Here is a 23,504-nt window from a genome sequence, read left to right as displayed (position 1 = left end):
ATCAGCGATACATCAGCGAGTGTTTTGTTTCAGTCAGAGAGCAAAGTGAAATTCGGTCCCAGTCCCAGTAAGCCTTGTTTCCTTTTCCCCAAATATTTCAAACACCCCCTCATCCATCCTTTTTCATTTTGTTCATCTCCACTGTCTTCTGCACATGCATGTTGTGCGCTAACACAAAACAAACAAGTGACAAAAAAAAGGAAAAAAACAATGAATGAGAGGAATCTAAGAACTGATGTGTTTGATCAGGTTCAGCTAAAAATAGGTGAGTTACAGTACTTCAGCAATCATCCACAAATCGTCCTCCCTTTATTACAGATTGAACAGTATTCATGAATACGGCATGATGGGAGTTGGAGATGGGGAGCCGGGGGGGTTGGTTTCTTTACAAAATCTTGACAACATCTCAGCACCGCCACTGCATGACAGACTGGCATCACCCCTTCGCTTTGTCTGACATCGATTTCAGCCCCGAGCAACAACAGGGAGATGTTCGCCATTACAAGCCGGCTGTCCACCACCTTTCTTTTTTTTTCTTTTTCCAATGGTTCAATGAGGACAGACGTATAGAGCAGCAGCATGTAGACGAGTGGAGAGAGAGAGCTGCTCCCTGCTTTTTTTCTTTTTCTCCAAAGCACTCTGCTTTTTATATGCACCATCTCCGAGGAGAAAACCTCTGCACTGAACACTATATCATATCTACACACTAATAAGCATTAATTCAGCATTTATCAAATACATAATTCCTCCTATGTCCATGCTAATCAGTATGCAATTTATAAACTCAGCTGTAAAAGTTTAACTCTCCATATATAAGCTTATCTACAATGTGATTAATTAATAATTATAATTCCATACTACAAATGATGGATTCAGTATTTAGAAGAATTACTTTGATCAGAATACGTTATTTAGGAGATGTCAGTGGTTCATAAGATCATTTATAAAGTTTAAGTGAATCATTAATTAACCAATTAGATGTACATTTATGCTGCACTTATGCACACAATGATTTAGATGTGTAGTAATAGTTATTGAGCGTGTTAGTAGATGTTTATTAAGGGCTTTGCTTAGAGTTTACTTAATCAGTTGAATGAATGAGAGTGTTTATGTATTTAATGATGCTTAACTAATGCTTAAAGCATCATAAAGTGTTATCAGAATCTCTGCGGCTCCTATTTCTGGCCCCAAGTCAGATGGAGACTCATCGCTTTGGTAACTTAAAATAAAGGAGGAGTTTGTTTGGTCTGTTTTTTTGTCTATTCATCGCTTTATGATGTTTATGATCGACTGGATAGAAGCTGCAAACACAAAGACAGAGAAAGAATCTACTGCCATAATAAAATACTTTGTATGGACGAGCTGGTTCCCACTCAGTCTGACAGTCGTAGATAAAGGAGGATGTGAGTATCATCATCTCCGTCCATGCGCTGCTGTTCTGATTGGCTCACAGCAGCGCATTTCAAAAGGTTCAGACATTTTCAGCTCTTAAGTGCTCGGAGCAGCCGCACTCACAAAATTGAAAAGGCGTCTTCAGTGTCCTTACGAGGACGTGGCACACGCTTTATGCACCTGTTGCTGCTGTTCAGATACATGTGCTCTGCAGGAAGCACTGGTGTTTTGTCAATGAAGTGTTTTGAGAGTCGCTGATTATACACAGGATGGTTCTCTATCTGTCCTCGTTTTTAAAATCAGCTCTATTGATATTTTTACACCCCACTGAGTGCTGTCAATAGCCATGTGGCGGGCAATGAGTGTTTTTTTGTAACAGCCATTCAGGATAAAGCGAGGACTCTCATTCCACTTTACTCAAAAATCAATTATAAAATGGTTAAAAAAAGAAAATACAACACCTTTATCAGTCCTTATCATTCTAAGTAGCTGTCGCACTGTTTGCTACAAACAACACTCTTAACACTGGTGGTGACATTAAATCTGATAGGTCGGGAGGAAAAAAAAGAGAGAGGTGCAGATAACAGGGCTTATCGAAACCTCTGTGTCCACCGGCGCTGCTGGGCTCCACTGCACCGGCTGCTAACTGCTCCCATGGCTCCAGGCTTATTGGCCCAGTAGCCACGGGCAACTCTGACACCCGAGCCGTTGCTCCAAAGTTATTTCAAAATTAAGCTATAACAGACAAATGACTGAAGCGTTGGACCATTGATGGCTTACAATCCGTCTTACACACACATTCGGAGGCAAACACACATTTGTGTGGCGTTAATCATCCCCAAGTGGCTGATAAAACAGAGACAGGTCATTAAAACTCGACAGTCTTCATAAACTGTACTTTATTAACTGTCCTTTTCCTTCTCCCACTCTCTCTCTCTCCCACACACACACACACACACACACTCAGACACACATTATTTTGGTTTTTCAAAAGGCACCACTTCATTGCTTCTTTAAAACTCTACCACTCCTCCGTTCATTCCTTCCTTTCCCTCCATCGCTCTCTGGTGAGAGGGTTGACAGTTAATTGGGAGTGTGTTTTAATGAGCTGGCCCTGAGATCCTATCTTCCATCTTCTTCATTAGGAAGGGAAGATGGGGGGGGGGGGGGGGGGGGGGGGGGGAGCAGTGTCGAGAAAGTGAAGGAAGAGTGAGCGAGAGCAAGAGAGGAAGGGATAGATTAAATAAAAAAAGAGAAAAAAAGTGCAGTCGATTGAGAACATCAGAAGTTTTGAGCCACTGGTGTGGAGAAGTGCAGCTCTGCACGTGCACTTGTTTATTTGTTAATGAGCTAATCAATAGCAGAGGTGTGTGAGCCCAGCAGAGACTGATTACTTCAGAGATACACAACTTGTTGGACCTGTTTGTTTACACCGTTCCCTCTTGTTTTTTGTAATGCAAACATCACAGGTCAGTTCTCAAGTCTGTGTTGAGCTACGACGTCTCACGAAGTTATTGTATTATGAAGCTAAAATACCCCATAGGAAATGAAAAGAAAAGAAAACTTAACTTGTGTTACTCTAATCTCTGTGCACCGAAAAAAAACTGCTCTGTGGTTGTACAGTAATGTCAGACTGGCTTTTTGGCCTTTGTGTTATCTTGATTTTTAAATGGGCAAATGTTAATATTATAAAACACGAGCCCCTCCTTCCCCTCTAAACTTCTGGAATAAAAATGTTCAAATAACTCACTTGCTCGCACAGCTAAGGTGTTTATCTCGCTGATTAGCGGAGCCTCATAAATACCTAATCACTGATGCTAATCAGCCCTCTCACCTAGGGGTGAGCTAAAAATATAAATGACATACACATGCTCATCTTAGGCTAATACACGCAACCATTTTCTGCACAGTTTCCCCGTCTCAGACATAATCCCGTCATCACAGACATTTTAACATAAAATTGCATTAATCCATTATTAATTGACAAACAATCATTTCTCTGGTACACGGGCCGACTACGACTCTGAGAGGCTTTTGCACTGAAGTAGTTCTTGTTTGCAGCGCTGTGAAAGAAACAAAGAAGTTTTGATCTCGCACCACTCAAAGTTGGTTGTTAACAGAAAACCAGCGGTTGAGCTTCAAAAACAACAACAAGCAAGTGCCGACATAATAAGAATCCGTCTGACTGTGAATTTTATATCAGTGCTCTTCAAAGTGTTTTATGATAAATATTGAAGAGGTGTGTGTCTTCATTAACCGCACGATGCTTCATGCAACAATGAAATAAGTAAGTAAGGAGTAAGAGTCTCTACATTTACCGCATCATTATGTTAACATGCAGGTTTAGCGCACAACTGACGCTTCAGACGCATGAACTCAACTAAATCTGTTGCAGTTGTTTGGTTGAGCATTAAAGCAGATATCAGCTTCACGGCCGTTTCGGCTAATGCTGCGTTCAAGGCAGGCTTTTGAAACCGTAAGTTACAGCTTCAAGTCACAACTACGACTTGGTAGCGTTCCAGGTAACCCGTAGCTCGTGTTTTTACCATCCTGTTGTCTGTGAAAGTTCCCTATAACGGCCACTCGTAACTTCCGACCCGTGAACTCGTACCAGATCGAACTGGTATGACTTCACAGGAAGGAAAAACACAAAGTATGAGTTTCTTTGAACGCACCATGAGTTAGCAGCCCCCGCCCTTGTCAGGCATCAATTGGTCCTCGTGCTACGTCACCACATTCACGCGCATCCCTTGGCTGCACACACAGCCCTTCATGCCGTTCTCTCTCCTCATTGGATAACACTTGTATCCCACAAGGAAAATTTTCTCCTCGGGTTACAGCAGAGCAGAGTGACGGAGAGACTCGTGTTTAGGCTGAAATACTTCATGTAAGTGATTGCTGACGGAAAATAGGACTATTTAGGACTTATATTAACAAAAACATTCCACTGATATCTGCTTTAAGGGTGTATTCAGACCTGTCTCGTTTGGAGCAGTTGTTCTGAAACAGGGACCGTTTCGCCCCAAAGATCGGTTCATTTGGTCATATGTGAACACAGCAGTCGCATTCCTACAGTATGTAGGGTAAAACAAGTGGGCCGAGATCGTCAAGCAGGGGTGGTCTCGGCTCGTTTCCATTTGATCCCTGGAGCGGTTCTTTGCAGTGAGAACGTAGTCAACTCAGAAAGCAACAAAACATGTGACAGGCTGCTGATGCTCCATGGTTCTCAATGCGGACGCGGTGGATCTGGACGAAATAAATATTTAGGATGACTCAGGTTGGGCCCCATGCTTCCTTTTTTCATTCTTTTTGGCAGGGTTCGGGCCGCAGATATATGCAAATGACGTGGATCTGGTCGGGTCCAGGCTTCGACCGCGGGTCAGGCCAGGTCAGGTTTTAATTCTCAAGCCCGTTGGGACTTCTATTCCATGGCTTTTGTTTTTCCCGGGAAACCTCCTCCTCATTCTGGGTGAGATTTCTGACCAATGAGAGAACAGTTGGTTCCCGCATGGCATTTGTTTACAACTTTGGACTGCTTGGGGCCGTCACAATGTGAACACAAACAACCCAAAAGAACAATGCAACAATTTTATCATATTAGCCCCTGAATCGGAACAAAGCAAACAAGCCACATGTCTAAATACACCCCTAGATTTGAACACTTGTGTCTCTTCCAATACATCGCTGCTCTTGTATCTACTGTAATGTAATGTCAAGAAGATTGAACCTCTGGCGACACTGAATAACAATCCAATAGTTGTTGATCTGACCAGCGTTATAAAACAATCCTGCTTTGTTGTTGTAATGATGCAGACTCAAAAAAACCTTTACGATGCCATGCTGCGTTCAACCAGACCTTCCAGAGGTTTGTCATTTTTGAGGGTGCAGTGTTGTATTTAGCTTGCACTACCAAGGTATACTGTACATGTTGGAAGGGGAGTTCTGGTTCAGGGACAAGGGGAAAGTAAATAGTAAGTCTTTACCACCATTGCTGTAAACTTTTTCTGGTTTTGGTTCCATCGGTGTGACTTACAGAGACCACTGAGGTCTCATCTCAAAAACAAACACTATAAGCGGTAAAAACACCAAACAAAGCAGTGTCACATTTAAAATCAGCTTTTGGCCGATACTGGACAATGGGCATTAGACATCTGGGAAGGTTGTTGATTGTTTTTCTGATAACTAATTAACCAAATGTTCTGGAGGTTTTTTACCAGCAGCAGAATTATCCACATACTCGTCCTTTTGTCTATAACTAACGGACCATGGGATTAAAAACCAGCACAAACACCAAATGAAGCAGTTACACTTTAAAAATCACTGACACAGTTCAGCAGACACATTTGGCTAAAATCCCCCATCCAGTTAAAATACATTTGAAAACGACCAAGGTGTGAAAAGTGTCTCTGAAAAATGTGTCTTAAAACTGGATAAAAATCTATTTCAAGCTTCTGACAGGAAACCACGACGTGACCAAATGAAACATACGTTACCATGATGAAATACTGATTTCCTGGACTGAAAACATTTGGGATAATGTAAGTAACACAACTCAAACAGGTTGAGTTGTTTGTTGCATTTTTATGTGGAAAAGTTACATTGAAAAACAATTACATGATAAAATCTCTATCGAACACTCAGTTTGGCTCCAGCTTTCTCTTTGTGAGGATTTGCTGTGTTTTCATTGTCAACTTTATACTTTGGGGTTTTGGACTCTTATTTGCAACAAATCAAGACATTTAAGAACAACTCCTGAACTTTTCTGATAATAAAATACTTGTCTCATTATTGCAAAAAAAGATGAATCAGTAATGAAAACAGAAATTAGTAGCTGCTTCACTCTGACCACACTACACAGATTGAAGCTTCAATCGACATATTTCCTCTCAAGCTGAATCATATGTTTACATGAGTCATGATCAAATAACGATGGTTTCATTTTCCGTTTTCCAACAAAACCTTCAAATAGCAGCATTTGATGGTGCAGCTGATGCTTTTCCTCAGATGAAATAGGGGAGGAGGGGGGGAAATATAGTTTTTAAAAACAACATCTGAGCCGTGCTGGTGACAAGTACTGAATAAACAACACATTTCTTGCAGTTATAATTACCACTATCATCCTGTCTCTCTTCCATCCCCATTGAGACCCGGGCAGGACAGAATGAAAGCAATGGAGGATAAAAAAATAAATAAAAAAAAGCATCTGTGTCTGACAATTTAACTTGAAACATTTAAATTACCAAATTAAACCAGTCTTTTAAAAAGGCTGTGTGAATACAGAGGTGAAGGAATCATTTGAATGAGCGTGCGACATAATGAATGCAAGAGAGAGAAAGAGAGAGAGTGAGTGAGAGAGAGGGAACATGACAGCTGCAGGTTAAACAGCTTACACCATAGGAGGGGGATTTGGGTGCTTCTGCTAGAGGGGGATATTAGCAGGATTATCTGGCAACCCTGTTGCTGAGGTGAATAACATTAGAATCCTATTTGTAAAGACTTCTATGCTTCCTGTCCAAAATCCCCCATTTTCTCTCCACTTACTCCTGCCTCATCCCACAATTAGTCCACTTTACATTCTCACAGCACAGATTACACGTGCACACACGCCTCAACAGCATGTCATGCATGTTATGTATATTATATATATTGCATTGATGTGTGTGTGTGTGTGTGTGTGTGACTTTAAGTGTGGCTTTTTCACTTGTGTATGAGCATGTGCATGGTGTGAGTGTCATAGTCTATTAGTAGTACAGGCCTCTCTGCTCCCATAGGCCACCAGGCGTGTGTGTGTCATACACACTCAGACAGTGGAGAACACCCTGAATACTAATACTGGAGGTGTTAGCATCTGTTTTTTTTATGTGTGTGTGTGCGTGCATGTGTGTGTGTGTGTGTGTCTTCTTTTGTACATCTGTATGCATGTGCACCCAGCAGAGTGAAGGGTGGTGGTGGTGGGGGGTGTTGTGTGGTGAAGTGCGGTGTGACGGAGAGTGTTGAGATTGGAGTGAGTATGTGTGCAGTTGAGTGTGACAGTGCGCACTACGAGGGTATTACGACCGTGTGTGTACGTCTGTGTGTGTGCGTGTTAGTGTGTGTGTTCTATGGACGCACTCTGAGGTTAATAAATATTGACGGTGAATTATCTCCTCTGGCAGGGTCGCAGGTGGGTTCGATGGAGCAGATTGGACACACAAGCAAGAAATGTACGCACGCACATGCACACATTCATTCAAATCTTCCCCCATTGTCATGTTACTCGCCACTTCCACCTGCATTCAAGTGAGTCCTTGAGGAACGACAAAGAACAGTGGCAACCGTCTTCCACTTGACCACAATAATTAGCCTGCCAAGATAATAAAGCTGCCTCCGATGTCGCCCGTATGGATGCTCTGTGGTTTCTGTTTCTAGCTAGAGGCTCCCTATCATACCACGACTCAGTAACAACAACAACAACACGGTGATTAGCTACTGCTACACACACTCAGATCAGAGAGTAACAAGGAGGAAGATGAGGGAGGGGGGGGGGGGGGGGGCAGCGGGGGCATAAACAAGAAGAGAGAAGAGAGATAAAGGTGTAGAAGAAGGGCAGGGTGGGGAGAGAGGAGGACGGAGACAAAGAGGGAAGTGCAGCGGGAGCACAACAGGATGTTTTCACTGCGAAGCTACTTTAGGCTAAAGGTTTCGCTCAACAGCCGAGGGGACGGACAACAAATACAGTTTTTATTTAGCCCACTCAATGAGCGTATGGGGAGTGGTGATCGATTAATTCAGCCCGGCCCTGTGACACTGCCCAGTCATCACTCCCTCTCTCTCACACACACATACACACAACCATTTCTGCACATTCAATACAAACAGCAGGAGAGTCTCTGTTGGCGTGGTGTTCCTCTCGCTGCATGGTCGAGTTGGACACAAAGCTATAACGTGGCGTAATGGTGCATAAATGTGGATGTGATGTGGGAGTGGGGGGAAGTACAGTAAAAATGGGTTGGAGTGTGGGGGGGGGGGGGGGGGGTAGGAGGGGCGGGGGGCACCTTACAAGGTCAAAATTTGCACAGCCCTGAAGCATTTCATGTAAGAGCTGGTGACTGAGACAGGATATCAATCCTGATGCTGAGAGCGTTTCCCTTTTAACCTCGCACTTGTGCGGTTGTGATCACTGTGCATATGCTTTGACAAACACACACATACACAAACATACACACACATATGCTGCCAGCGGCTCACAGCTATACCTGCAACCTGGTGTCTGATCCCAGCAGGTTGTGTAGGCAGAGATATGTGAATGTATGTATGTAAAGCTGAAACAGAAATATTGTGATACGCTGTGTGTTTTTCTCTGGACTTCAAGGTTGTGTGACAGTTTCTGAGCCACTCTGTAACTTTTATCTCTTTTGTTCTTTAAATGCACCACAGTTGTGTCACCACATCGTATCAACATGTAAACAGTAAATGGATTTTTTTTCTATTGCTATCAACCACTCCAAGTGATTTACAATGGAAGCCACATTCACCCATTCACACACAGCACTTTTCTGTACACAGTGATAATATATCAAGGTTGGGGTTCAGTATCTCGCCCAAGGACAATTCAAAAATGCAGACTGGAGAATCCATACCAGGCAGTAAGTATGCTGCACTGCAAAAACTCATCTTACCGAGAATATTTGTCTTTTTTCTAGTCAAAAATGTCATTTCTAGTCAAAACAAATCTCATTATACTTAAAATAAGACTCATCACATTAAAAAAGTAGCTTGTTTTTAGACACTTCACTTTACTTCTTTCACTTGAATTAAGTAGAAAAATCTGATAGTGGAGCAAGTTTTTCTTTCTTATTACAAGCTCAAAAGATTGTTCTACTCAATTCAAATAAAAATGTGTTTGAAACAAGTGAAAATTATCTAAAAACAAGTTCATTTTTAGGTGACGAGTCTTAGTTTAAGCGGAAAGAGATTAGTTTTGACTAGAAATGAGACATTTTGACAAGAAATAAGACAAATATTCTTGGAAAGATTCTGAGTTTTTGCAGTGTGTAGGTACCTTTTTGAAGAGCAGCGAGTCGTCCATGTGCTCTGCGTACACCGAGGTGAGCCTGTACTGGTTCTCAGTGGTGATATCGATCTGGTAGCCGGTCAGGACGTAGCACACCGTGCGGAACTCCTGGATCTTTCTCTGAAACACCTCCTTCAGCCTCTGGTTCCTGAGCTCGGCGCTCTCCATCTGCTTACGTAGATCTGCAACACACACACACACACACACACACACACAGGTCAATCAGACAGTCTCATGTTGAGTGCATTGAGTTTTTACCGTCATCATGGGGTTTTGAGTATAAAGTGATTGGGGGGGGGGGGGGGGGGGGGGGTCAATTTTAAAGATTTTGACATAAAGTTGCAACAAACAAAAAGTGAAATGATTCAAATACACCGTTGCCCATAAAGTTGGAATAATTTATTTTTCAGACACATTCCTCTTTTTATTCCTATTTACACACATCAGTGACTGACATACTGAGTCCAAGTTACCTAGGTGAAACAAATCCATTCTCAACAATTGTTCGGTGCCATAAAAGGCAAGACATTTGCTATATTGACCTTTTCCTGCTTTAAGTCTATATGCGGTAAATCCATGTTTTCAGAATTGGCTGTATAATCTTCAACCAAGTACCAAAGTTTAAAAAATTGAAACAAATCCTATTGTTCAAGAGTTCACCAAAAAATGAATTTGAATTTGCCTGGGGCACATGAACGTCAGAGCGCAATACAGGACTGTTTAGGCTGTAAAAATGTCCTAAATTAGGTTATTTCGAGTAAACTCTGGACTATATCCCTTCAGGACACTCAAATTGCAGTGGACGAGCAGTGTGGAGGAAAAGGAAGGTTTTTGTGTAGTTTTATGGACGTTTTTGTGTCGGGCGCTATTGACTCTAACATAAGGATTTCATTGGACTACGAACCGGCCTCCCGGGTCTCCAGATGCACTTTGAGGAATAAAAAACTACTCCGGAGTATTCATCAGCATGAGGGTGAGTCTGTTTTTGGTGAACTATTCCTTTAAGCCTGAATTCGAGGTAAATTGTGGTTTAGTTTTCACAGTGATATGTTTGGAAGAGATTGATCAACAAAGTTAAAGACATATAAAAATTAAATTTTATTCCAACAGTGTGTATTCTGCATGCACTGTGCGTCAGGTTGTATTTCTGTAACATCGCTCTCTCTGTGCACAAGCTTCTCTGGGAGTTCTCTGTTAGATTCAGGTACACATCTCCTCCTCCACAGAGCTCCAACACTACATGTTAAAACTCACTGAGCTCATGCAGCATAGATGGACAGCTCCATATCAAATATACACTGCCTGCAGCTCTCCATCTGCTCACCCAGGGACTACAAAACACTATAATGCTCAGAGTGGAGAGTGGTGACTGAAGCAGCGAGCGGTGGATTCCTGGCTGGGAGCAGAGAGAACGACTGAGAGCAGCAGCAGGATGGGGCTTGACTTTAATTTGGTGAAAATCAATTTGTGATAATTACTTTAATTTGAAGGCTTGATTTGAGAAGGCGCAGAAATTAGTTTGTCAGAGCAAAAAAAAAAAAAAAAAAGAGAGACATTATGGACTGGCACTGTTTACAATGTTATCACAGCAGCAGATGTTAAAAGGGAAGACACATCCATGTGAGCCCGTGCAATTCTGCATGAATGTGATGTAACCTCGACAGGGTGACAGAAGGAGGAGGAGGAAGAGGGGTGGAGGCAAATGTTTCCATGATGTTGCTCTTCACTTTTAATGAGAAACTTTTTAAATGGCTTTGTGAACACAGCAGCAAACCAAAGTGTCTCCCCGTTGCCATCGGATTTGGAAGCTTTTATCTGAACCCTGATGTCTATAGTGGAAGTGCAATTCTTCACCCCTCTTTCAAAATAACTGCACTCGCTCACACACACAGATAGCGCTGAAAGGTGCCCTACTTAAAGAGCAGTGATACAAATTCAAACAACTCTGCTTCTTCACTAAAATCAACAATTGCCCTCTTGTTCCTGCTATTTAGTGCAGAGAAAATGCTACTCCCGACTATTTCCCATTTCTGTCAAAGTTACATTTTAGAAAAGTGTTAAAAGAAAAGAAAAGAAAAAAAAACTAACATGGGTAATAGAAAGAGCAGGAAGCAACACAAAGAGAGTGGGGGGAAAAAAAGGGACAGAAATGATTTAACCAAGGCTGAGAAAATGCTTATTTAACATCCCTGAAAAGCTTGATTTATTTTGTTGAAGGTCACAAAAGGAATTTCTAGTAGCTCAAATTTACATCTGAGTGTTATGCATACACACACACACACATAAACACACATTTGCAAAGAGCACTTAATAGTGACATTGGTGCTTTTCCATAGCCCAGACTTCCAACCCTTAACACTTTTATCTGTCGTTATTAACCAAGCAGATGAACTTAAGACTGTGTCAGTGCGTCCTATCTGTGGGCCCGTCGGTCTCCCGGGGTAACTGGGCTCCTCTCGAGTGTCAGTCACCGCTGATAAATACTGTTTCAAGACTTCGGGATTGTGACAAAACTGTCAGCGTGTGACAGCTATCAAACTGCCCTCAAAATAGCTGTTAATACTCAAGTGACAGCGAGAAGTAGACACTGTTTAAATTCACAGTAACATGCAGACAATCTGACGTGGACACAGAGGGTTGTTTCCTCATGTGCATACTATCATCTACACGTGTTAAGTGTAAATTAATCGTATTCCAGTTGGAACGGGTTTTTAAAACCAACTGTCAAGTTTTGAGGAAAAAGTTAGTGACTTTTGACTTTTGGCCTTAATTGGTCTCTGTGGGTCCGAGCTGTGCTGTCTCCTTAAAAAGCTGTCTGGGAAATTGGGAGGGGGAGCTTTTGCCAACTCGTTTTTGCAACTTTAAAAACTCCTAAAGTTTGCATTTTCAGTCGTTCATCTACACAGGATGTGGAAAAATGAACAAGAAAAGGGGTAATAACATAAATCATCGACAACGAAGAACAGCAGGAGTTTAGAAAATGTCAGATCGACACAGGAAACAAAAGCGTCCTGACTTTTATTTATCAGATTTTTGAGGACTATTCAATTAAACAGGTAGAAAAGACGGTGATTTTACAGTAAAAAACAGGATTTTAAAAAGCATAAAAAATAATGTAGAGGATGCACTAAAAGTAGGAGAGGAGGGATTATGGTCTGGGAAGATTTATCTGTGAGCAGTGAGGTTTACTTTCTGGCTACATCATGGACGACTGACAAAGTGTTTTAATGAAATAAAATGAAGCCCTCCAGCAGGATGACAGCAGGTGTACCAAGAGTTGAAACTCAGTATGTTCAATAATGGTCTCACTTCCAACTGCAGAGTAAAAGCCTCAGGATGCTTCTGAGAAGGAGCAAAAAAAAAAAAATCCTTCATTCACAAAACGCAGTCATGTGCAAAGCTTGGAATAATACACAGCTCAATTCAGTGGTTTTAATTAAATTAAAAATGCTCAGTGAATATAATAAATGGAGGGATTTATAATCTAGTGCAAAAAATGAGCCATATTAAAGAACAACTCCTGTCACTTTAATCCTAAATGTCATTTTGAATATGTTTTGTCATCATAAAGGTTTAAATACTGATTTTAAAAAAAAAACCTGTAAGGCAGAATTATATTTGATGTCTCTGGTTACACTGCGCACCTACACAACACTCACACAGCATTAACACAAAAATGAACTAAGCACAGTTTAGACAAATGAAAGTTTGGTGCATGAGTAAACGATTAAATGTGGAGAACTTTTTGCCTCGATTATGATAAATGACAGATTAGCATCGTCATTGTCATCACCCCTTCTCACGGTCAGTCTTCGGAGTTCTCCTTCACATTTTCTTTCGAGGGTAAGACTCATTCTTGCTCTCTCTTCTTTTTTTTTTTACACCACAGTGTTCCTCCGCTGACTTATGAGTAAGATCCAGCCCTATGTGGCGTAGTTTTAGTTTTTAGTATTTACACAAAAGGTTCCAGTTGATTATAATCAACATGTTTGTGTCATAATCACAAGTCCCACAATGCCAAAATGGTTCTAACAAGTTCAAAAGAGTTACTTTTAATTATGCATCGAGTTGCACGCATGACTCTTACAGTGACGCTCTACCATGACAAAAGCCTGGTTTATCCTTTTGCATCAAGTCTGCCTGATGTCCACTTCCAAAAAATTCAAACTAAGCATCGACACGACGCAGACCGCAAGGCCCGTGATTGGTCCGCTCCGCTTAGAACGTAATTTCCGGCAGTTAGCTTTCCCAGTGTGGCCAATTTGCCCGTCCTCTGTCTTGCCTTGTTCAGTGGGAGCGTACAGACCGCCTCCGCAAACGTCTTCTCTGAATCATTTGCAATGAAAGCGTTTGTTGTTCAACATCGATAAGATAAGCTCTGACTCCAAAAACACCTGTTTCAATTCGATCGCCATCATTCACTGAGCCCGGAAAATAAACAAAGTTTCGCAAATGACCACACACACACACCCCTAATGCTATGTCGGGAATTGCACAGCAACGCATTCCCTCGACGCAGAACTTCGAAACTGCACGACAGTGTTGAGGAACCTGCGTATTTACAGTCTGGAGTTTACACAGAAGCATGAACTATACGCTTGACAGTGAGATTTATCAATGATTTAGTCATTAAAAGAAAAATCATCCTACAAAAACAATCTCTGAAAGGTTTAATCTTCATGATATGTGTTAATCAATTCAAACTTTCCCTGAACTTCCCTTCTCCATGTCCAACAAGTTAGTCTGTGTTCACTGGAAGCGAGGCTGGGAATATGGATAACACAAACACAACGTCTCAGGCTACATCCACTCTGGTATATTTGATCACTTTTGTTACACTTACGCCCAGCGTCTTCTGCACTCCTGCAGAGTTTTCAGGCCTCTAACACCTCAGACTTTTCAGATGCATTCACTACAGTCACTGAATGTTCTGGGCCCTAAATAGGTTTCAGAAATGTTCAATATGTTTAAGCCCAGTAGGCCTCTCAGATCTGCAGGAGCTGGTCTGTTAGTGGTGCCAAGAGTTAAAACTAAACAGGGTGAAATGGCTTTTAGCCATTATGCTGCCCACTGCTGGAACCAGCTCCCACTGGAGAGGAAATCTGCCCAAACTCTAACTGCCTTTAAACGGAGGCTAAAAAAAAAAAAAAGCTCTACTCTCCTCTGCTTTCATATAATCTTTTAATCTTTGCACTTTAATTAGATATTATCCATTTTGTAATCTGTGTTTTTATACTGACTTCCTATTATGCTTCTTTTTTATTTGTATGCTTTATGAGAAAAAGCTTGTAACACAATCACATTGCCCTTTATACAAAAAAAGGGAGATAATGATGATTGCCAAATTGTTCATTTAATTGTAATCAAGTTTGAAATAGTCATATCAACCAGCCTCATCACTAAGACATGAAAATTCATTCAGTTCTTGTTTGATACGTCTCCGCAGCACCGACCCTGGTCTGAATGATATAACAGCAGATATCACACATTAGGACTTTATTATCTACTCCAGTTTAAATTGAGCTCACTGGTTAGAAAGTCAATCATCATTTCACCTGGAAAAAAGAAGAAGTGCGAAGGAACAATGGGTCAAAGAACAGACAGGGAAAATTTAATGGCTGGGGGGAAATGACAGCAAGAAGACGGGAAGTGAAGGGAAGTGTAAAGAGGAAAATGAAAGGTGGGAGACGGAAGATGAGAGAGGGAGATGAGTTAGAGTGTCAGGCAGAGTGAATGAGAGAGACAGAAAGAAACTGCGCATCACTCTGTAGCCCTCAAAAGACAAATTAGCCAACAGACTTTAGTGCCGTGCTGCCCTGAACTCCAATTAAATATTTAACCCCGTCCTAACTGCACTTCCTCCCTCTCGCTGTCTGTCACCTAAATGGACAAAGGCCTCGGTGACCTTCGATATCAATGAAGCCAATTGTCTACATTCTTTGGTGGAGGACCTCAGCCACTAGAGGGAGCAGGTTAACACCTCCTCTCCTTTGATTTTACCCATTAGACAGATATATTAGATCAGAAAAGATTCAATGGAAATCAGTGCTGCAGTGGTGAAACAAAAGTAGAGTGACCCCTTTGGAACTGAAAGCTGGAAATATGGTCCGATCTTCAACAAAGCTACAATTATGAACAAACACAGGCCATTTTAAAAAGGTAATTAAAAATAATTGTACTGTTGTTGTCTATAATTTAAAAAAACCCCAAACCAAACACTGACAGGCTGGAAAAAGTATGTCAATGGGGACTTGAAGCAGAGATGATTAAAGTAGCAGCTACAGCAGCACCTACTGTACTGTATATACCCTACTGGTCGAAGTTAAAGGTCGCAGAGCAACTTCTTTACTTGTTCAGGAAACCGAGGTTTATCTGAACATCGCTACAATACGTCTCTATAAATGTCCTGGGAGAACTTGATAGCTGCTTTAAAACTCGATTTTACAGGAGATGAGGAGTCTGCATGAATCTGTTATTTCAGCACCACGGACAGCGTCACGGCTTTATGAGTACACAGCACAGTGAGGGTGAGGACTGGAGAGGGAGGATGGACTACGAATACACTGGGAAATAAAGAATCTGGTAAATTAGCTAGAACTTTTAACAACCATACTAATGATCCATTAAACTTAAAGGGATAGTTCAACATTGTGGCACATTGGCCCATTGCCATAATCCCTATAGTCATAGCAGTAGGTTAGTTACCTTTAATTGTCGGTGCAAGCTATTTTTAGAACGGCGGAGCAGAGCTGCAAGCTGCTCAAAGCTACGCTACGGAGGCTTATGGGATTTCTTGGTTTTGCATGAATTTACCTCTAAAACAACTCTGTCTCGTAACGTTATGTTATTATCTCATAGCGTGGTGAATGTGCAGGTCACAACTTGTCCACCAGAGCATTTTGGAGTTGTTGGATTGTGTATTTGATGAGTTTGATGAGGGAAACCAAGAAATCCCATTAGCCTCTGTAGCGTAGCTCTGAGCAGCTCGTGGCTCTGCTCCGCCGTTCTAAAAATAGCTTGCACCGACAATTAAAGGTAACCAATTTGCCAAAATGTTGAACTATCCCTTTAAAATAATATGAAAATGTCAACTGTGACAAAAAATAACACATCACACAGGGTATAGAAAACTTTTCTCCCTCAGCAGACAGATAGGGAGGAAGTTTCAACATCAAATCTATGCTGTTGCATCATGTCGTAGTCATCGCTTCAACTGTGGCTGCTTAAAATCTATAATGAAACAAGCAGGTCTGGGTTAGAGCTACATTGACTCATAAAAAAACCCCACTTCCAGTAGTTTGAGTTTGCTATTCACAAGAGGCACGCATAAAGCTGAAAAGGTTACACACACAGTCATCTCAGTGAGCGTAAATATTCATCAGTCCACTAGTCAGACAAACTGTCAATAGATGATTTGGTTGTGTGGCCCTCCTCCCTCGAGGTGGACATCCAGCTAAGATGATTTCAAAAGCGCAGGGCTAGAATATTTAATAATGTAACAAAGAACCTCAGCAGAAACTGGGAAATAGAGGCTGGGGCGGGACAATGACCCTAAAACATCAAAGTCACTATCACAGAATGACTTCAAACGGAGAGTCCACCGGTTGAAGCGGCCCGGTCAGACCTGAACCCAGTGGAAGCGCCGCTGAGTGACCTGCACGACGAACGCTCCAGAGTTTCCTCCTCTGATCAGATGCTACCAGAGGAGTTTGTTTGAGTTTATTGGTGCAAAAGAAGCTTTGACCAGTTATTATCACTTCCATTTTTTTTTTCCCACCAGGACTGTTAAATATTTAATGGGTGTGTTCAATAAAAGACACGACACATTACAGTGGCTTGTGTGATTTTTAGCTTCAGGACACTGCGTTTGTCTACATCTGTGACTAAGATGAAGATCAGATCACACTTTATGGCCAATTAATGCAGAAAACCAGGTCATTCCAAAGTTTTCAGGGCGCCCAAAACAGCGGGTGCGTTACATAACACAAGTTTAGTGCTACAGAGTGTGTGCTTGTGCCGAGCGTGTCCTGCATTCATCTGTTCTGCGCTGGTCGAAATGTATTTTTCCTGTAATATTTGCTCTGCAGAGAAACTACTGTTGTTATTGAGTTCTTTTAAAGGGACAACGAGGAGTTTTGGAAAGCGAAGTGTTTTCATAGTACATTTGCCATGAGCCTCCGGGCGCACGGTGAAATTCTTGGACCGGCGCAAGACGGACGTCTTGCCAAGAATGTTTTCATTCATCAAGAATGAAAGTCAGAGGTTCGAAGACGATCACATACCGCCGTAGTTCCGACCATAAACGGCGATTAGGCGGCATTATTCTCATGACCCGCCGGGCAGCGTCAGCGAAACCGAAAGTAAGGAAACGCTGGTCGGCTCGTAAGTGATAGTAAGTGATATATTTGTGTTAATATAAGTCTTAAATAGTTATATTTTCCGACAGCAATCACTTACATAGAGTGTTTGGACCGAAACACGGGTCTGTCAGTCCCTCTGCTCTGCTCTGAGCCGAGGAGAAAACATTTATCGTATCCTACAGTTTTTATCCAATGAGGAGAGAGAATGGCATGCAGGGCTGTGTGTAGGGACGAGGACTGTTATGGTGCGTTCAAGGCAACTCGTAACTCGTGTTTTTCCGACCTGTGAAGTCATACCAGTTCGATCTGGAACGAGTTCACGGGTCGGAAGTTACGAGTGGCCGTTATAGTGACTTTCACCGGTAAAACAGGTCGGAAAAACACGAGTGGGTTGCCTGGAACGCTACAAAGTCGTAAGTTGTGACTTGAAGCTGTAATTTACGGTTTCAAAAGCCTGCCTCGAACGCAGCATTAGCCAAAACGACCGGATCGCTTACTTCTGCTTTAATGTGAGACTTTTTTATAACCAAATACAAACTCCTCGTTGTCCCTTTAAAAAGTATTAATAATGGTGATGGAAATGTGACGGACAAAGGTTAAGTCAACGCAACTGCCCTGTTTCCATTATTTAGACGGTTGTCGTCGGTTGTGTTGTGGGTCGGTGTGAGTCTGTGTTATGTCTCTTACCCAGCACCTCCTTGGACGGCGGCAGACTGAGGCCGAGGCTGGAGCTGTGCAGGCTGGACTCGTCCTGAGAGTGGACCAGGGAGCCTCCTGCGTCCTGCAGCGAGCGCACCAGATCCCTGAGACGCGCCACTTCCTCTCGCAGAGCCTCCACTTCCTGCTGCCGCTCTTGCTTGGCAACAGAGGTGGGGTTCATTTTGAGGTGAAGAACTCTGGTTTTGACCGGATCGAAGTCTCCCTGCGACAAAAAAAAAATAACGTCCGTTCAGTTGCGGTTGCTTTCTTGAGTGGGTTTTAAATTAGGGATGCACGATAACTATTGGTACAGATGATTATCGGCCCGATATCGGCAAAATACACAGATACTGTATGTCCGATAATGACATTACTAGAGCCAATTATAATTAGCCAACATTGCCTTGATTTTTCTCATTTTCAGTCTGTTTGCCCCCTGAGTTGATTTGAAACAATAATAAATGTTGATTTTTATATCTGTTCTTGTTTTTGATTACAGTAGTGATGTTGGTTATATTATTGTGTTAAGTCAGATGCAGATCTATAATGTTAAATTCATCTTTTCTCACTGCTTCTTGGCCTATTTTAACCTCAGGTGTGTATATAAAGTATTTAAAATGTTATCTGTATTGGTTATGAGAAGCAGGAAGTTATCGGTTATCGGCGTTATCGTGCATCCCTATCTTAAATATGATCTTCTTGTTCAAAAGTCTAATTAAAAAAGGAAATCATCCAACTTTAAAAGACAGACCAGTGTTTGCTTGTACACAGTGGTCCAATCTAAAGTGATACATGGCAGCAACAAAACCAGAAGATGAAGAAGATGGAGCCAGAGAAGTGTTTACATTTTGGCTTGGATGTATATAATATAAAATAACAGCTGCACATTCATTTTCTGTCGTTCAATTTATTAATCAATCAGTTGTATCATCTGTTAACCACTACACGGTTTGTAGCTGCCGTTATACGTTAGATTGAGATGCATCTACAGTCACATTATTTAGCTAGAGTGTGTAACTTATTAAAATCCATTTGTTGAAATAAGCTCCTAACCACATCTTAATGTGGAGAAATGCTGTCAGAGGCTTCTGTGATCCAGACTCATTGAACAATCAATCAGAGAAGGTTACGGTCGGGGGGAAGGGGGGAGGCAGGGGGGGCTTGGAGCTCACGCTGTCAATCAGTGTGTGAACACACACACTTCTCTCTCTCAACAAGGCTTCAAGCTAGTATTAGCCTCTGAAAGACCTGAGTTTGGCTGATTCATGGGGTAGCAGGCTGCTGCATGGAGCTGAGACAGTAGCAGAGTGATGGTGTGAGGTTATCCAAGTCTCATGTTGTTAGATTACCAATAACCTGCATATTATAGAGTAGTCAGATCATGTAGTCAATTGAAGTCTGGATGAAAAATAACACAAGGCGCTGAGGTATTGGTATCCAGGAGAGTGCGTCTCTCTGTCCTTCCCCACGGACCTTTTCTTTCCCCTCCACTCTATTGATCAACAGCGTTTCAAGTTTACACACATAACTCACGCTCTTTAAGTGTGTGTGTATCCGTGTGTGAGGCTAAAACACATGGAAGCACTGGACACATCTGAACCGAGAAGTGAATCCAATCAATGTGCTGATGCACTTCTGTGAAGAGTGTGACCAGAAAGAAAAAGTAAAAGTAAAAGAAAAGAAAGAAGGATATGGAAGAAAAAGCTCGAGTAGACTTTGTTAATCACGCAGCCAGGAAGTTTTATGGAAACCATTAGTGTGTGTGCTGGCTGTGATTCAGAGGCAGAAACAGGGAGGAGATGAGAGGTGAGCACAGGCATCAAAGTGCTCTCAGAGAAATGAGTCCTTGCTTTCAATCACGACGACTTGAGAAAACTTGCAACATTTTAAATATTACGCACTTTGTCGCCGTTTATCATTTAAGAGCTTATTCCTTTATCCATTATGTCCATTTAAGTGCTGCTGAGGAGTTTTGGCTGTAATGCATACCCATGCTCCTTTCTCTCCGCTTTACACTTTAAAAAACACAAGCAAATTGCAATTTTTTTCAATGTTAAGTATTATTTTTGGGGAACTTCAGGTAAAACATTTAGGGCTGCAAGTAATGATTATTTTCATTATCGATTAATCTGTAGATTATTTAAACGATTAATCGATTAGTTGTTTGGTCAATAAAATGTAAAAAATGTTGAAAAATGTCAATCAGTGTTTCTCAAACCACAAGATGACGTCCTCAAATGTCTTGTTTTGACCATAAACCAAAGAGATATTCAGTTTATTGTCATAAAGGAACAAAGAAACCAAAAATATTCACATTTAAGAAGCTGGAATTAGAGAATTTGGACTTTTTTTCTTAAAAAAACTATACTCAAACCGATTATTGGATTATCAAAATAGTTGACGATTAATTTAATAAGCAGCTCTAAAAACATTAGGAGCCAATAGCATTGACACGACACCATTACATATTGAAAATGTAACATGTGTGTCATATGTTACACACACATAAAAAAAAATCTGCTCAGAGATTATACAACCATTTAATGCTTGTAAGGCTTAAATATTTGTATCATTTTAATATCTTTATGTGTATTTGATATTTCATGCTAGGGTTACAGTAGCTATGGTAACAGTTTAGTTATAAAGGCCATTACTAGGGGAACAAGACGGACAGAGTTTGTGTCCTCCAGGTGAGTGTGTGGCTTTGTAAGGGAAATCTGGAAATAATTATTTTGTATGTTTGCTTTGATTGTGATTTTCTTTTATACTGAATAGTTTTACTGAGAATGGACTTGTGTCCTCCAGATTCTGAAGTGCTTATAAATTGAAATAAATCAACACTGAATCGATGTCGCAGCTGTGTGCGTGTCCGTTGGAGTGAGATGTTCATTGCTGGAGTTGTTTTGGCGATTGCAATTAATTGTTTGTATTCGTGCGTATACTGTGCTGCGGCTCATCTTGTCCAGGACATCCTTGGAAAAGAGACTGTTAATCTCTATGGATCTTTTTTCCTGGATAAATAAAGATTAAATAAATGAAAATGTCAGCCGTTAGTCCACCACTATCATCATCATCACCAATACAACACAGAGGCTGTTGGCTGTCACATGAACGTATGAGGATTAAACAGGAGTGTTGTTAACTGTATTTAGATAAGACAAGATTTACTTCTCTTTCAAAGGCAAATGACAGAGATGACACAGTGAAGACAAACAAAAGATACAAACAAGTCACATCCTTCATGTTCAGGATGATTTATAAGCCTGATCTGAAAATGTCTGACATTTTGTTGTCCACTGCACTGTTTTCTAACATCTAAAACATCTGGACTCTCAACAACGTTAAAGGGATAGTGCAACATTTTGGCAAATTGTCAATTGCCATTGCCATAATCGATAGTTTAGTATTATGTAGTATTATAATTTAGTTTTTGGACTAGGTTCGTTACCTTTAATTGTCGGTGCAAGCTATTTTTAGAACAGCGGAGCAGAGCCGCGAGCTCCTCAGAGCTACGCTACAGAGGCTCATGGGGTTTCTTGGTTTCCCTCATCAAACTCATCAAATACACAATCCAACAACTCCAAAACGCTCTGGTGGACAAGTTGTGAGCTGCACATTCACCACATTATGAGAAAGTAACAGAACGTTACCAGACAGAGTTGTTTTAGAGGTAAATTCATGCAAAACCGCTGATGCGCGTTGCCGTCAGGGACAGTTTTTTCGGCAAGCAGTCTCTGCATTTCCCTCTAAAACAACTCCGTCTTGTACTGTCCGTTATTATCTCACAGCGTGGTGAATGTGCAGGTCACAACTTGTCCACCAGAGCGTTTTGGAGTTGTTGGATTGTGTATTTGATGAGTTTGATGAGGGAAACCAAGAAATCCCATGAGCCTCCGTAGCGTAGCTCTGAGCAGCTCGCGGTTCTGTTCCGCCGTTCTAAAAATAGCCTGCACTGACAATTAAATAGGTAACAAACCTTCTCCTAAGACTATAGGAATTATGTCAATGGGCCAATTTGCCAAAAATTTGAACTATCCCTTTAAGAATCACTTTGTGCATTAGCATTCATATTTACTCTGCTATAAACGGTGATGCCATGAGCCCCTGGACGAAGCAGGTCTGCGGCTAAACGCTTGCGTAGGAGACGGCGAAGAGTGGGAGTTCAAACAAACAGCTTCATTTTCCACTTTCTGTATCTAAAGATATTTATTTTCTGTGTAACCTGTGACTGCGGTGATTGCTCTGCCAAAAATCTTCTCTGCAGAGGCTACGGGGTAATACAGTGGAGTTATGAGCATCAAACTGCCTACCTGCTTTATTTCCCAGTGTGCTCTCTCTTCGCACTGATGCACTGTACGCAGCACATAGATCACTGAACAAAGCTTTTTTCTTGTTCTCTGATGTAAACGGATCTGTCAGAGCAGGACTGACAAGTGGAAACTCTCTTTCCAAACCAACATAAATAATTTCACTTTGCTCGAAGCAACGAAATCCTTCGTTAGCTGTTGGAAACATGTAGAACGAATCCTATATATGTATCAAATGCAAACAATTACAGTTTTACTGAATATTTTATAAACTGAAGTCGATAATAAAAAAGACTGGAAAGAGAAATATTTTAATAAATGTTTCATTATATCGATGCTGTTATGATAGCCCAACAAGATTCACAGCAGCAGTGTATGTATCCAGCAGCCCGACACAAGAATTACATAACATATAATAAGTGGTAAATACAGATGGATGTTGGCAACGAAAAGAAAATTGGGAGCTAATACTGAAACAGAAATGGGAATGTCGTTTCCTGAAAACATGATTTCCTTCTTTTGTTCCTTTGTTTGCCTCAGACTCTAAGGTTTCAGTAAATGAGAAGAGTCTATCTTAGCTTAATGCCAATATAGGAAGACACACGCACACACACACAAACAGGAACACCAACACACAGGAAAGCACACAAACACACACGCAGGCAGGGCATGCACACATACACACCAATCTGA

General features: G+C 41.4%; 1 protein-coding gene across 1 annotated transcript in view; it reads right to left on the bottom strand.

The window, feature by feature from the left end:
- The window catches only part of mad1l1 (mitotic arrest deficient 1 like 1), a gene marked incomplete at its 5' end in the record, with an annotated part of 78,633 nt that overhangs the window by 19,656 nt on the left and 35,473 nt on the right, over window positions 1-23,504 (bottom strand). The window contains 2 exons of the mRNA XM_083974748.1: window positions 9,434-9,627; window positions 18,493-18,727. Of these exons, the coding sequence (XP_083830874.1) occupies window positions 9,434-9,627; window positions 18,493-18,727 (429 nt within the window). The remainder of the gene's footprint in view (window positions 1-9,433; window positions 9,628-18,492; window positions 18,728-23,504) is intronic.

This window comes from Trachurus trachurus (assembly GCF_905171665.1).
Source record: "Trachurus trachurus genome assembly, chromosome: 1".
NCBI lineage: Eukaryota > Metazoa > Chordata > Actinopteri > Carangiformes > Carangidae > Trachurus > Trachurus trachurus.
Note: the sequence above shows the minus strand (reverse complement) of the source record. Positions and strands in the feature narration are given on the sequence as shown.